Genomic DNA, 16736 nt, shown 5'->3' with positions numbered 1-16736 from the left:
TACACACACTTAACCTCCCCCCTTCCCTCCTTTTCTTTGTTTAAATAAATTGGCTATTTTGCCTGTCACTGCGGGAAGCCATAGCCCTAAGGGGCCTATACCTGCGGTGCTCCAACCCCTTGGGGCTACCCTGTACTTAATACAACCTAAACTAAAACAATTCCTTCCCCATATCTTATTTATTTCAAAATAAGGGGTGAAGGTTGAAACTGTTTTTAACCTATTTTTTAATCATATATCAAAAATATACTATGACACCAGTAGAAACAGACTGCAGAGCCCAAATTTGAATTAAGTCCCCAATAAACTTTTTTGGGGGGATTTAAAAATTAATTTTATATGTTGCTGTGATCATTTTGACGGAAGCAAAAGCAACTTTTAGTTTAGGGTTAAATTATTTCTTACAGAACAATTTTATATGATTCAGTTTATATCAATACAATAATAAAAAAACTCTACTCTGTTCGATGGAAATAATTTTTTTTCTAAACAATCAATTTCAGTAAAAAATTTAAAATAATACAATAAAACACATTTGCTAAAGTTAAACCAATAAGATTTCTTGTTTCATTTCAATTTTTTATGATTTCCGAAAGAGTGTTTTCACAAAGTGACTTATTTACAATGTAGTTAAATAATTTTTATTAAATCAAAATGAAAAGAATGAAAACTATACACGTAAAAGATACATAATTTTTAAAAATATCTAAAAAAAATAAGTTTGAATAATCTTATTTTATATCATATTTGTATATGTGTCAAAAATAATTTTGTTGTATTGCATAAACATTTGTTGACATCTCGTCATGTTGACATCAAATTTAACCCTTTACAGCCAATTTTTATGTGTTTAAAATAGGTGAACGAGCACAAACATGTTAATGTTAATTCATTGGTATATTGTAAAGATTTAAATTTTTAGTGAATTTTTATAGTAAAATCATAAGGCCTAATTTTACTCTATACCAGAATACAATATTTATGAAGCAAAACACTCTAAAAGCTACGAATTTTACCCAAATAAAAAAAAGACCTTTTGCTTTGATCAAAATGACTACGGCAACAGTAAAAATTAATATTTAAATCCCCCCAAAAAAGTTTATTGGGGACTTAATTCATATTTAGGCTCTGCAGTCTGATTTTACTGGTGTCATAGTATATTTTTTATATACGTTTTAAAAATAGGTTAAAAACAGTTGAAGGTAACCACAAAAAAAACCAGTAATTAGTTTAGGTTAGGTTGGCTTTGCTTTGGGGGGTGGGGGGATGGGGTTGGCTCCCATGAGGTGGAATTCAAATGGAACTGCTTAATACATATAGGGTAATTAATAACAAAAAATCAGTATATTTTTATATTCTTCAAAAGTTAAATGCTTGATATGAACTTTTTAGAAATTACAATATTTTACAGAGTTAGGTATACAATTCATCGTTTAAAAAAAACTATTTATCAACTCGTTTTAAAGTCATTTAGGTTAAATCAGAGAATAAATGACAATGAATCGAGTGAATAACTAATATTTTTTTACCACAAACAAGGTTTAATGGCCAACAATAATTGCACTGATAAGAACATTGAAGTATTAATAATGATATATTCGTGTAACATATTTTACAATATGGCTTCGAAACCGATTAATATACGCTGGATTAGAAACAGGTCTCAGCCATACTGAAAAATCATGTATCGTATCACATTAAAGACAATTTTCCACATATATTAAAACAAAAACCATAAAATTAATAACAGTTTTATTCGCCCAGCCTTTGTTTTTTTTTTCATTTTAATATCCATGGAAAGATAATACGATGCGATAAAAGACTATTGAGAATGAAATATTGATGTAATATAAAAAAACACCCACCACAAAAAACGAGTTATTTTATAGAGATTAAAATCATTAAACATAAACAAACAATAGCAACAAAAAACTCACAACAAATAAACATTTTATATTTTTCACTAGGTAGGTATAATATGAATGTTTATAGGTAAAAATGTACGAAATATTACATTAATTTCAATACAAACACATTCTTATTACCTTTTAAATTAAGTTTTATCTATAGACACATCAATACAACAAAATAAAACCGAAATTTGGACAGGTTGAAAAAATATGAGGCAAAAAGGTTTTCTTAATAAAAAAATCAGAACATTTAAAAAAAATAGTAAATACAACATCATTTGCAATTGGAAAAAAAATATAGAGATAGGAAATTGAAGAATAAATTAATCTTCCACAAATTCTTGTAAAAATATTCTGCCTTTGGTAACTTATATTCATTAGGGGATTTTTTTATTACCATTGTCTCTTCCTCTCTCTTAATCAGAATCAGAGCGACTGCGGGCTCTACTGCGGCCCCCACTGCCCCTGCCAACGGGGGACCTACTCCTCCTGCCCCCGCCCAGTGGGGACCTACTCCTCCTGCCCCCGCCCAAGGGGGACCTACTCCTCCTACCCACGGGAGATCTACTTCTGTCCCGCGAAGATGAATGCTTCAGACCATCACTGTCGAAATAACACTCAATATACCGCGTACCTGAAAAGCAAAGTTTTGTCCAAAAAAAAGTATGTCTAATTAAAAAATAGGGGCTTAGGTACCTACCTAACGTATTTAGAAAATAAGTTTTAGGTAATTGTCAATGAAAGGGCAGGAGGTACTTCTTGAAGTACTGGGGGATATTGACGTCCCTCCCCTTACCAGTCACCCTTCCTTCCAGGGATATGAAAGGTTTGTGTAGGACTAACTATCCTACCTGTAAAATCCCCACAGTTACAGAAACCACCCACAAAACCTCAAACACTTATGGCTTTAACACAGCCAGAGGTGTGCATGAAACAAGAACTGTTGGAACTGATGCTCAGTTTACTGAGAATATGAAAGATGATGGTGAAATCCGAAAGGAAGCTATCAACTTGATGACAGGACCAATAAGTTCTAAGCAAAGCTGTAAGATAGGAACCTGGAATGTTAGAACAATGTATGAGTCAACTAAAACAGCCCAAGTAGTTAAAGAAATGACAAGTTACAAAATCGGAATACTTGGAATTGCAGAATGTAGATGGACAGGACAAGGACAAACCACAACCAAAGATGGCCACCTAATACTTTATTCTGGTCATGAAAGTCAACATATGTATGGAGTTGCTATAATTATTCAAAAACGACATGTCAATTCACTAATAGACTGGAAACCTATATCAGACAGAATAATTAAGGCTAGATTCCAATCAAGGCACTGCAAGTTGACCCTTATCCAATGCTATGCCCCAACAAATGACAAAAGTGAAGAAGTAAAACAAGAGTTTTATGATCAACTGCAATCAATCAGAAACTCAGTACCCAAACATGACATGTGTCTAGTTCTTGGAGATATGAATGCTAAAGTAGGAACTGACAGGACTGGAGTGGAAAATGCAATGGGACACTTTGGCATAGGTACAAGAAATGAAAATGGAGAACTTTTACTTGAATTCTGTTTAAATAATGATATGGTCGTAGGAGGTACATTATTCCAACACAAAAACATTCACAAATATACCTGGACAACACCTGATGGACAAACAAGAAACATGATTGACCATATTATGATCAATAGAAAATGGGTCAAGTCAATGCAAGACTGTAGGAGCTATAGAGGAGCCGACATATTCAGTGACCATGAACTAGTTGTCAGTAAGATTAAATTAAAGCTGAAGCGTACTGGCCATGATAAAAAGAGTGAGACAATATGATTCTTCAAGATTAAAGGACCCAGTGATAAAGAATGAATTTGTCTTAAAACTCAGAAATAGATTTCAAGTCTTAGAGGACCTAAATGACGAGACTGAGATCACATGGACTTCAATTAAAGAAAACTTTCAATCTACTGCTAAGGAAATCCTAGGACACAAGAAACCAGAGAAAAAGGACTGGATCTCTGAAGAAACATGAAACAAAATAGAAGAGAGAAAGAAGCTTAAAAACAAAATTCATAATGCTCAACATTTGGCTGACATGGGCAATTTAAGAGCTGAATATACTGCTAAAGACAAAGAAGTCAAAAAGCGCACAAGGAAAGACAAGAGAGATTACATTGACAATATGGCTGAAAAGGCCCAGAGAGCAGCTGACTTCGGTAACATGAAAACAGTATACAACATAACTAAGCAATTAAGTGGCAAATATAACAAAAAGAGTGGTGAAACTATCAAGGCTAAAGATGGTAAATTACTCACTACAGAAAAAGAAGTTGCTGAAAGGTGGAAATCGCATTTTGAAGAAGTGTTGAACAGACCTGAACCTGAAATTACTGCTGAACCAGAACCAGGACATGGAATAGACATACACACAAGACCACCAACTATTCAAGAAGTTAAAGCTGCTATACATAGCCTAAAGAATGACAAAGCACCTGGACCTGACTTGATAACTGCCGAAATGCTTAAGGCAGACATAGATCTTTCTGCTAGGACTCTGACTGATCTCTTTTATAAAATTTGGAGACAAGAAAAGATACCAACTGACTGGTCTAAAGGTATAATCATAAAACTACCTAAGAAGGGAGATTTGAACAATTGTGATAATTGGAGAGGAATTATGCTGCTTTCTATCCCAAGCAAGGTCCTATGTAAAGTTATTTTAAACAGAATTGATGAGAAAATTGACAATAAACTAAGAGAAGAACAAGCTGGATTCCGTGCTGGAAGAGGCTGTGTTGACCAAATTTTTACCCTTAGGACAGTTATTGAACAATGTGTTGAATTTAACAAGCCACTCCATGTAAATTTTGTTGATTTCTCTAAGGCCTTTGACTCCATACACAGACAAACACTCTGGAAAATACTAAGAAGTTATGGTATACCTGAAAAGATGATAATTATGATAACTAAATTTTATGACAACTTCCAAGCCTGTGTTTCAGTTGGAAACAATAAGACATCTGATTTCTTTAAAATAAGCACTGGAGTTAGACAGGGATGCATTTTATCACCTATTCTATTTATATTGGTCATTGACTGGGTGATGAAGAAAACCACAGAGGACAAAAAACGTGGTCTCCAGCTGGGCATACTAGGACACCTAGAAGATCTGGACTTTGCTGATGACCTGGCACTGATTTCAGAAACAATTAAACATCTACAAGCTAAGACAGATAGACTAGTCAAATACGCAGGACAAGTCGGGCTCTTTGTTAATGTCAAGAAGACTGAAATTATGAATATACCTACAAACCCTGATCAAACTATAACAATAAATGGTGAACAATTGAAACAAAGCAACAAATTCACCTATTTGGGGAGTGTTATCAGCAGTGAAAATGGCTCTAAAGCTGATAGTAAAACCAGGATTGATAAGGCCAGGGTTGCTTTCAACAGTCTACACAACGTTTGGAATTCAAAGAAACTTGCTCTGAAAACAAAAATCAGACTTTACAACAGTAATGTGAAATCAGTTCTTCTTTATGGAGCTGAATGCTGGAGAACTGTGAAAACTGAAACAAATCAACTTAATGCATTTCACAATAGCTGCCTAAGAAGAATTTGCAAAATATTCTGGCCAAACAAAATATCAAACATTGAGCTGTATGCTAAGACCAAGTGCAATAGTATTGAAGCAGAAGTGAAATTTAAAAGACTAAGGTGGCTAGGACATGTGCTTAGAATGGAACAAAATAGATTTCCAAAAAAGTGCTTAAAATGGAACCCCACCACTGGTAAACGTAAACGGGGACAACCAAAAATGACCTGGAGGCGGAGCACTGAAAAGGACCTCTTTGATTTGGAATTAACATGGGGAAAAGCTGAAGCACTTGCCAAAAAAAGGAATTCATGGAGGAGCAGGGTGGCCGTATTCTCTGGACTCCACAGTCCAAAAGAGAGACGCGCCTGAACTGAATTGTCAATGAATCACAAAGTATGACTAAAAACTTAAGCCTACCTAATTACCTACCTGAACTACCTGGGGGGCAACACATAGTAAAATTGACGACCTCTCCATCAGCCCCCCCCCCCCCCAATATTAATTTAAATTTATTTCGCTTGTTGGCTTGTTGGCTTTGAATTATTTTCAGTAGGGGTATACACCTCTCCTCTGTATAAAGAATACTCAATAGGAAGGAAGAGGACAATGGGCTGTTTACTACACTAGTCCCCAAAGTTTTTAATCACGTTTTCTTATTCGTTTGCTAAACACCTTTGAGAACTTTTAATAAATTTGATTGGTTGATTTATTAAGATGAGTGTCCAAGTGTTTCAACCAATAATAGTAATCTACAGAAGAGGGAATCATTGTATATTATCATTTAGGATGTACATTAATTTCGGCCATAGTCTTATCCCTTTAGATTCCTGGTACTCACCAAGATCTCGTTTATGCATCTCCTCAACAACCCTTTGGGCCTCCTCTTGGGTCTTGAAATACGCATACGCAGATCCTAAAATGGTAGGAATTGTAGTGAGATAGATAGATGGTAAGGTAGATAGATAGATAGATAGATAGATGGTAAGGTAGATAGATAATATATAGAAAGATAGATAAATACAACTCTTTGGACCACTTCTTTTGTCTTAAAATATGCATACGCAGATCCTACGATAGATAGATAGATAGATAGATAGATAGTAAGGTAGATGGATAGATACCTAGATAAAATAGAATTAAAATATAACGTTTCATGGCATTTATTGGATTGCTTACTAGAATTATAAACAAACAAATAGTAGATAGATAGATAGAAAGATATCTATATACCTGAAGGTCTACCCAATGTCTATCATATGTGAGTTCTACTTCCAAAGGTTTGCCAGCCTCACTCAGCCATAGACAGATACTAAGATAGCAAGATATCTAGATACCTGAAGGTCTGCCTTGTCTATCATATGTTAGTTCTACTTCCATAGGTATCGCAGCCTCGCTCAGCCATAGATAGATAACAATTCAGAAAGATAGATAGAAAGATATCTAGATACCTGAAGAAGGTCTACCCAATGTCTTTCATATGTGAGTTCTACCTCCATAGGTATTGCAGCATCGCTGAGCCATAGATAGATAGCAAGATAGAAAGATAGATAGATACCTGAAGGCCTGCCCTGTCTATCGTATGTAAGCTCAACTTCCATAGGTATAGCAGCCTCGCTCAGCCACTCTGATATTTCTCGTTCTGATGTTCTGTAATAAAAAAGAATTTTGAACAAAATAATAAGAGATTATTAAATAAAAAGATATATTGATGTAGATCCCCAATAATGATACACAAAAATACCCCTTCAGTAAATTAGAATTCGTGGTTGAAGCATTTGGACACTCAACTTAATGAACCAACCTATAAAAATTCAATCAATATCCCCAAAGTTATTAATTCAACAAATAAGAATTTTATCTTAAAACTTCTGAGACTAGTATAATAAACAGTCCAATGTCCCCTACCTCCCTGTAGATACCTAAATGACTTTGAAAGCTTCCATCTTTTTGATAGATAAACAGACATATTGTATAGTAAGATAGACAAACATTTAGTTATGTGAATAGATAGATGTACATTGTACAAATGAGCAAGATAAATGAAAAAAAATAGACAGATAGGTAATTAGATAGACAATTAGATAATTAGATAGACAGTTAGATAATTAGAAAGACTGATAAATAAATAAATAGATAGACAGATATATTGATAGATAGACAGATTGAAAAATAAATAGACATGATAAATAGATAGACAGATAGATAAATAGATAGATACCTAAATGGCAATCCTCTGAGATTAACTTTAAAAGCTTCTTTCTTTTCTTTCTCGTCTTCTGCTTTGTCCTATAACAACATTAGGTCATTTTAAATTAAGTGAAATATTGAAAGGTAAATCAAATATTTATAAGTAACACTATGGACACTACAGCTTTTCACAAATATGTTATCCCCGAGGGGCCAAAAGCCCGGGCTAACAAACCTGGTATTTATTTTAGGAATTTTATTTTTATATTCGTGGAAAAATGTCTAAAATACGATGCTATGCATGGTTTTTCATTATGACTGAGAACCGGTTATAATCCAGGGGATATTAATTGGTTTCGAATGAAACAAAGTGAGGTTCTCACCTTAGCTCTTGCAACATCTTTGGAATTTGCCTCGAAAACCTCAACATATCTAAACAAATAAACAGTTCAAAAGGGATAGTTTCACGAAGTGCATTTAAAAAAAAAATAGTGAACTGTAAGTTTTTTCTATTTTAAATAACGTAGTAGTGCATAATATAAAGTTATTGATTAAAATTAAAAGATTTGACCAGGGATTTTCCTTAAAAAATGAGTTTTTCATTTTTATTTTCAACTTCGTTGCATGTTATATACGGCAAAAACTTTTTTGTCATATATACAACTTTAGATAGCATTTACTAGTTAATAGAACTTCAAACATTTTATACAACAAAATAAACAACAAATAATGACCAATAAAATATTTAGTATGGTACTTAGAGTAGTGATCTTTTTATATGTCTTAGTAGAATATATTAGGCATTGGATAAATATGATTGTGATAAAGAATTTTAACATTGACCTGACCGAACTTTTTTTATTTGACAATATCTAAAAAAGTTAGTGATTTGCAACATAAATTACATGAGAATGGTCTTTGTTATATATTTATTTGTATGGTTAGTTGGTATTTCCGCGTGAGATAATGTGTATATTGTAAGTAAACCGGACGATTTTCTTTATTTTTTTAAAAAGAATCTATAGAAAACCTGTCCTATAATGAACCGGACGTTATTTTTTATGTTTTTCAAGTAACTTGTCCCAAGGGGAACCTCTGTTCAATTTTTTTAAAACTCTTGTGAAATATGTGCAAAAAGATTCTCTGATATTGGTGTTTTGGCTATACATATTTGGAAAAAAAATAGACCATTCTCATGTAATTTATGTGGCAAATCACTTTAACTTTTTTAGATATTGTCAAATAAAAAAAGTTTGGTTTGGTCAATGTTAAAAATTCTTTAACATATAATCATATCTATCCAATGCCTAATATATTCTACTAAGACATATAAAAGTTCACTACTCTAAGTACCTTAACTCTTTAAATACACTTCATAGAACTATCCCTTTTGAAATAAATTCTACTCAAACTAAGGCTTTAGAAATTCGTTATTTCAAGAAAGCCGCTGTATATCTCAAATAACATTAGAGAAAATCACATTTCTGTTCTGACAGATTAAGAATCAGAATGGAAAATAAAATGTTTAATTCAGAGAGAGAGAGTTTTATAATAATGTTTTCTTATTCATTTGCTTATTAACTTTGGGGACTTTGGTGAATTTTGATTGGTTGGATCATTATGTTGAGAGTTCAAACGTTTCAACCGCTAATTTTAATCTACAGAAAGGATGATTTTGTATATCATCATTGGGGATGTATATAAATTTATCGGCCATTGTCTTATCTCTTTAGATCATAAATTGCACCAGTCTCCTTGGTGGTAGCGAACTCACCTGGAGCCCAAATTTTTTCTGTGAAGTTTCAAAGCTCTGTCTATATCAGCACTGGTCTGTACTTCTACGTACGCGTCCCCGGATGGTCGGTGGCCGGTCCTGAATATACAAACATGGTTGGGCCAATAGAATATATGGCAGGTGTCCCATATATAAATCATTCTATATACCCAACACAAACATGGTTAGGGGCCAATAGAATATATGGCAGGTGTCCCATATATAAATCTTTCTATAATACCCAATACAAACAGGGTTAAGCCAATGGAATATATGGCAGGTGTCCCATATATAAATCATTCTATAATACCCAATACAAACATGGTTAGGGGCCAGTTGAAAATATGTCCCATATCAATCTACAAACGGATTTATTAGCTTTTACACCAGAATATCATCTAATCTAATAAAGTGATACTCAAAGCTGGCTAAAATAAAGATACTGAAAAAGACTTTTACTTTCACACACCACACAACACACACACACACACACACGCACACACTTACTTGGCCTCCATGATGAATATGACCCCCTTAACGCCACCACAAATATCAACATCATCCAGAAACTACACAATATCTTCCACACACACACACACACACACACACACACACACACACACTTACTTGGCCTCCATGATGAATATGACCCCCTTAACGCCACCACAAATATCGACATCATCCAGAAACTGTACAATATCCTCCCTATCGGCTGAGAACGGCAGGCCTCGCAACTAAAACAAGTATATTATATATCAACGATCTAAAGGGATAAGACAATGGACGATAAATTTACGTACAATGTACAAGAGTACAAGAGTTATGGTTCGTTTGTCATTTTTCTGATTTTAAAGCATCCTTTTAGGATATTGTTATCATTGTACATAAAAAATAACTATTGTTCAATTTAAAAAATCTACAAGTATGGCAGGTGTCCCATCATAAATTAAAATCATCTTACCTTAATACAATGTTCGCTAGCCACATTACGCGGCGGGCCACGTCTTTCCAGAGGCGGTGAGTAGCTCCTGTCCCTGTCTCGACTTCTGTCCCTATCCCTGATAATTAAATAATAATAATAAGGAAAGGAGGTGTTTTCACTCAAAGTACCTCATTGAGCACTGTACAAAGGGAGAGAGGGGACATTGGGCTGTTTCTATTACACTATTCTCTAAAGTTTAAAAAACATTTTCTTATTCTTTCGCTAGAAGACTCTGGAGGCTTTTATTGAATTTTGATTGCTTCGTTCACTAGGTAGGTTGTTTTTAATTTATTTTAAAAATAAATATGGGGGGGGGGGTATCAATGCTCAACCGGCTCATTGAGTGGAAGTACTAAAAAGATTACAAATATTACAGAAAGGACAATTTTTTTTGGCAAGTATCTGTCTAATAAGATCTTGCTTATGAGAAAAACGATTGAACTTTGTACAAGCAAGTTAAAGGTAGTCTTAAACAAACATGTGTTGTGTACTTTTGTGGCCTTTTAGATTAAGAAGGAAGAAATATGAGAGGAAAAACATATAATAAATACTGAATGCTCAGCTCATTGATGTAGGGAATCTTTAACAAAATCTTTTATTTCAAATTGTAGACTATCGTCGCTACTCTAAACTAATAGGTACTTCACTAACTACCTATTCCATTACCTGTTTGTGTTGAATCCCCTCACACTTCCCCCTGAAGATCCCCCTCCCCTTCCAAAACCCATTCCGCCACGACCGAAATCCCCTCCACCCCGTCCGAAATCACCACCACCCCGCCCATAATCACCGCCCCCAATCCCGCGTGATGACCCGAAATCAGACCTGAAAATAAAATCTGTCAAAAATAGGAAAAACTATTTAGGTGAACAATTTCTATGGAACAATTAAATACTTGCGGTTGTTTACTGCTTTTATACTGTGTAAACAAATCAGAAGAGAAACATTAAAAAAAAATTATTTATCGCATCATGTTATAGACAACTTTCCACGGATAGAAATAGTAAAAATTTTAAGATTAATTTCCCAAAGGGCCGAAGGACTTGGCTAACAAAAGTGATTGATTTTTATGATTTTTATTTTATTATTCGTAGATGCAGGGGCTGATTTTTTCATTATTGCTGAGAACCAGTTATAATCCTGTGGATATTAAGCGGTTTCGAAGCCAAACTGGAAAATCTATTTTTGAAATACATGTGATTTATGTTACTATGGATTCTAATCAAGTGGTAACTATACAAACATATAAGCCTTGTAAAATATAAATACGTTTTCATATTCGTTGGCTAAAAACTTTGGGTACCAACTCTAATTTATTAAACATCGATTGGGTAGGTAGTATTAGTAGAGTCTAACTTTTTCACGAATAATTATGAACCCAGGATGGGGTTTTCATCAGGAAAAAAGGGGACATTAGGCTTTTTAATACACTTGTCCCCATAATTTCATATTCATTTGCTAAAAACGTTGGAGACTTTTATTGGTTTAATCTTTAAGTGTCCAACTGTTTAAACCACTAATTGTAACCTACAGAAGGGATAATTTTATGTATCGTTGTCTGGGACTTATATCAATTCATTAGCCATTGTCTTATCCCTGAAGTCCCTGAGGGATGGGGGGGGGGGGGGGGGTGCAATACCTGCCCCTTGAGGAGCCGCCACGATTTTCATTGAAACCAAATTCATTGGTTGCACCAGCCCTAATCTCTCTGTCCAGCTCGGATTGTCGCACCTCAAAAACTTCCAGGTATCTAAAATAATAATGGATATAGTATATACATGGATATATTGATAGGGGAAAATGAGTCGTTAATTTTGCTTGCTAATATAGACTTCAGGTATTGGTCAGTTGGTTCATCCAGTAAGAGTGGCGGGGATGGATGGGGGAATATCGTTATTTTAACCAGCTGCGAACATCAATGTATCAGAGTACATGAAATGTGGTGCAAAATCCAAGTAATAATAATACCTATATCAATTAATATAATAACATTGATTGTTGTGAGTGACGTAGCTAAAACTCATTCAATAAAAAAAAACAGTAAATCTCTCTGTTGCTTAAGATCTCGATAAACACTTCACCGACATGTATCTCATTTACAATGAAGTTCTCATAGGGATATAAATATTTTGGGGGAGATTTTCCCACCTTCTCAAGAATAACTTCCCTTAATAAATTTTAAAATATTGGTTACCCACCTTTGTCCCAATCTTTCTCTGTGTTTTCTAAGTGCAATGTCAATATCTCTGTAGGATTCGAGTTCTAAGTAGGCTATCCCAGTTGGTAGTTTTCTAAATAGTAAGATAAATAGATCAATATTTCTATAAAGATAGTTTAGCAAATATAAATAGTTGGGAAATTAGATTGCAATTCCTTTTATAAAAACGATATAAACGTATGTATTTGAAAGATAAAATTCATGTTATTTAGAACTAACTGCTTAGTATGTAGATGCTTGCAAGTGGCCAGTTGAGCACAAATACCTCCCCCCCCCCCTAATTTTTAGGAGAAAATATAATAAAGCGGGGGGGGGGGGATTTTAAACCGTCTTTTACACAGAATTATATAATGTCAAAGCAAGTACTTTTCGTGTAACATCCCCTTTAATATTATTTACCTGTCATTAACACAGAACCAAATACCCCTGGGACCTCCGCGGATCTTGCAGTCGGAGAAAAACTTGCACATGTCTATGGCCGCAGCCTCGTAGGGCAGGCCGCGCACCTAGAGTACAGGGAGAGGTTAATTAAAGATAAAATAGCTTTTGGTAGTGCTGTTACTTTATAACTTGTGTGGGGTCTGTTGCCTTTTTGTAGCATAAGTTTTGTTAATTATAAGAAATTATGCTGGTTTTAAACTTTTAAAAATGTGAAAATTGTGTTTATCAAAGTTAACTTTCATAAGAAATAGCGAAAAGCATAAATTACAAGAAAAAAAATTATTAACCTTAACTACATTGCCCTCTGGTGAACGCGACCTTGATCTGCTTCTTCGTCGAGACATCTATAAAAAAATATTTTAAAAATTTAATATATTATAACATGAATAGCTACCTACCTAACATTAAATGTACAAAAAAATTATTAATGAACATTGAATAACTGGGTATCAAATCTGTAAAAATTTAGCATAAGTAAATATTATTCTTCAAAAATACCCCGTAATTATTTTTAATAATGAGTTTAAGATAATGATTTACCTTAAGAAGTAACACAGGCCATTGTCTGCCGCTTTTATATAACCCCCGTAAAACCACTTTTCCATTTTGTCCCCTCACCTTACCAAACACCACTGCCCTTTGATCCACCCCCTGCCAAGACCCCGCCCCGCCTACAAACGGCATATTATTCATTCGGTTTTTCAACATACACAGTTTGCCGGTTATGCCAACCATCGTGCCTCTCCATTCTCCCGCCTTTTGGCCAAAACTACCGCCTCATTATAACCACCTCTGTAATGGCCAATTTTTCACTCCCCCTCCTCGGCCTTTACACCGCATACTTCAACCCAAAATTCTCCAAAGACCACGGCCATTTACCAGCCACAATGAAAACCTCCATACCACCTTGATAACCACCTCCAACCATAGGAATAGCCTCCATTCGCCCTCCTTTATCCAATTTGCCACCATCATTTACCCACGTTACCCTATTTATCTCCGCCTCCATGTTTATCCGCTGCCTTTGGCCACACCAAAGCCGCCTACTTCCAACGAATTGCCGCACCCGTCTAGGCCAATCTCCAGCCATTATTAACCACCTAGACCCGCCATTGACACCTATATTATATAGCACCTCCATTAGACCCCTATCCACTCCCCCTGGCCATATACTCCCAGTCCTTAAGAAGAAGGCACAGCTAGCTAGTACAAATCAATCACAATCAACAAACCTGCATTAGATACCGCATAACAATTAATAATTAGGGAAAAAGAAGATATTAATAAGAAAACAAATGTTAAGTGTCATGGAAAAAAATTGAGGGAAAAAACCTATTGAACATAACGAAACTTTTAAAAGATTTATATACATATATTAATGCATGACCGACAGACTAAGTAATATAAATCATATCAAAAAATGGTAATAATAAGAATAAATCAACTAGGTATTCAATTTAGCAGACTTGAAAATCATATTTTTCCTTTCTTTAGGGTTAATTTTAAAGACAGCCGAACAGACAGAGACCGTAATACGTAGGATAAAATATCATAAATTTAAATCTCAGTATAAGTGTAGCCCTTTATTATCATCAACAGACAAACGGACAAATATCTTAAATTGCTAGCTATTTAAGATTTAATAAATAAAATTAAAAAGCATTAGAAAAAATGTACAAAATATTATCATTTACAAATTGACATTTTCCAAAAAACATAACATACCTTAATAAAGATCGCTTTAATACTTTTTTAGTCACTTAATATTAGTTTTATGTCGTTTAAAAAAGACTTTTAGGTTTTATTTTTATTTCCTTTCACTCGCCGATAGAGCAATCAATCAATCAATAAAAACAAAATATTTAGAAGTTATATTTAAAAATGCAACGCGGCAAATGCGCATATATAATAAACAAATGTGGTCTAAACTTTCTTTAATATTTTTCCCTACAAAAAAATTAGCCCATAGACGTTTTTTTTACAGTAAATATTATGAAATCGATTACACTATAAATTTATATTTGCAGTTTTTCTTAAATTTTCTTTAATAAATTGAGCTTAACACTAAAGTATATTTTTTTTATTCTAAAAAAATTTGTAAAAAATGCTGTGTTATTTAGGATTTTTATTGCTAAAAACTTATACGAGGGAGCACGAATTATTACTTCTATAAAAGCGAAGCTCTAAAATCAGACAAAAGACAACGAACATTAAAAACTTGAAGCGTATCATCATTACCTATATGCTTATTCATATATTTCTATGTTTTTTTTTCTTCAAAATACCTTATATAAAAAAATCATTAGGGTATTTATGTCGAAACAAAAGTATTTTGTTAAAAAAGTATTTAAAATCACGTTTCTTAATATAATTTGAGCTGCTAGCTTTATACCATGATAGAATTACCATTAGGGTGGGTTCATATCGGAATTAGACAAAGAGGGGATGTGCAACAGATAAAACTAACTAAAATAAAATCTCAGACCTAAATAGAATTTTACCCAGCGAAACTTTAAGAAAATAAGGTAGCATGCTACCTTTTTCGATATCATTTTGGCGAACTTTTGTGAGCTCGTATGATGGTAGCTAGCTAGTATTTGCCAGCTCCTTCACTAGTAGCTCAATACCTCATAATTTATTAGCTTTTCTGCTAACATTGGTGATCTCGTAAATACTAGCTGAGGAAAAACGCGATGTCGCTTAATCGTAGCATTTTATATAGCTAACAAACATTTACAAACAAACACACAATCAACCCATGATCAAAATTGATAGGAGAGAAATATAGTTTATAATTTTGCCACTAGGAACTCAAATAATTTGTAAAGATTGTTTTAATCTTTCTGTTTTCAAACTGAAAACAATGAAAAATGGTAAGACATAAAATTTTATAGTGTTGATAGTCTCTGGTAAAAAAAATTATTTTTAAAAAGGCTTTCTTTTTTAAAAATCCCGGCTAATATATAAGATTATCTTAGTGATTGTTAAATCTAGCCAATCCTCACAAGATCTTTACACTACAAAGCTAAAAGTAACTTGTATAAAATGTAAAGAGTTATAAATGGGTGACGAAGGATAGACAAATCTGAGATGGGTTTTCTAGACATTTATTTTTTCAATACACAGCCCCCCCCCCCTCACTCCCACCTCTCTTTTTAAAGGCTGAGTATAGGGAAAGGGAGAAGGGAGGTGAAGGCTAGGAGCAAAGGATATATACAGGGAGAAAAGGGGCAGGCAAATGTGCTGTGTCAAATTCTTGCCAGGCAGGCAGGAGTGCTGGGCCACATATCATATGATGATAGGGAAAGGGAGAAGGGAGGTGGAGGCAAGGAGCAAGTGATATACACAGGGAGAAAAGGGGAAGGTAGGCGTGCTGGGCCATTAATGTTAACAATGGTTGCCAACTAAAAATAAAAATAAGAGGAACAATTTTCTAATATTTTTTATAATCTACTTTCTAATCCTTCTAGCTTTCTTTTACTATTATATCTTATTTTTATAGTAAAATTTTTAGTTGGCAACCATTATATGAACAGGAAGAAAAGGGGCGAGCATTCAAGAGTTGCCAACTAAGAATTACATTTTTCTAATAATGTAAAAGGATGTGGTATTAAAATATTACTCGT

The 16736-nt window shown here is 34.0% G+C and overlaps 1 protein-coding gene across 3 annotated transcripts; it reads right to left on the bottom strand.

The window, feature by feature from the left end:
* Window positions 1-1936: 1936 nt before the first annotated feature.
* LOC145314764 (G-rich sequence factor 1-like) lies at window positions 1937-14982 on the bottom strand. 3 transcript variants are annotated; one of them, XM_080154823.1, is made up of 15 exons: window positions 13651-14229; window positions 13398-13454; window positions 13069-13175; window positions 12650-12742; window positions 12091-12201; window positions 11118-11276; window positions 10431-10527; window positions 10097-10203; window positions 9470-9568; window positions 8079-8127; window positions 7727-7794; window positions 7064-7155; window positions 6347-6421; window positions 2451-2544; window positions 1937-2420 (listed from the first exon to the last, which is right to left on the bottom strand). In XM_080154823.1, the coding sequence occupies exons 1-15, from the start codon at window positions 13843-13845 to the stop codon at window positions 2327-2329; spliced, it is 1497 nt and encodes a 498-aa protein (XP_080010949.1). In that variant the 5' UTR covers window positions 13846-14229; the 3' UTR covers window positions 1937-2326. The 3 variants fall into 3 exon arrangements, with proteins under 3 accessions (XP_080010949.1, XP_080010950.1, XP_080010948.1); XM_080154824.1 differs by lacking the exon at window positions 13651-14229 and adding an exon at window positions 14836-14982 and having other exon boundaries at window positions 1937-2544; XM_080154822.1 differs by having other exon boundaries at window positions 1937-2544.
* Between the last annotated feature and the right edge of the window lie 1754 nt (window positions 14983-16736).

The sequence above is a fragment of the Acartia tonsa genome, chromosome 3, assembly GCF_053477335.1.
Source record: "Acartia tonsa isolate MP-2025a chromosome 3, ASM5347733v1, whole genome shotgun sequence".
In the NCBI taxonomy this organism is placed as follows: Eukaryota; Metazoa; Arthropoda; class Copepoda; order Calanoida; family Acartiidae; genus Acartia; species Acartia tonsa.
Note: the sequence above shows the minus strand (reverse complement) of the source record. Positions and strands in the feature narration are given on the sequence as shown.

Coding starts and splice junctions, on each gene's coding strand:
- LOC145314764 (XM_080154822.1), bottom strand. CDS start 13,845: ATGGTTGGCATAACCGGCAAACTGTGTATGTTGAAAAACCGAATGAAT. Junction 12,202..12,649: donor AGAGAAAGATTGGGACAAAG/GTGGGTAACCAA, acceptor TTATTATTTTAG/ATACCTGGAAGTTTTTGAGG. Junction 10,204..10,430: donor CTAGCGAACATTGTATTAAG/GTAAGATGATTT, acceptor TACTTGTTTTAG/TTGCGAGGCCTGCCGTTCTC.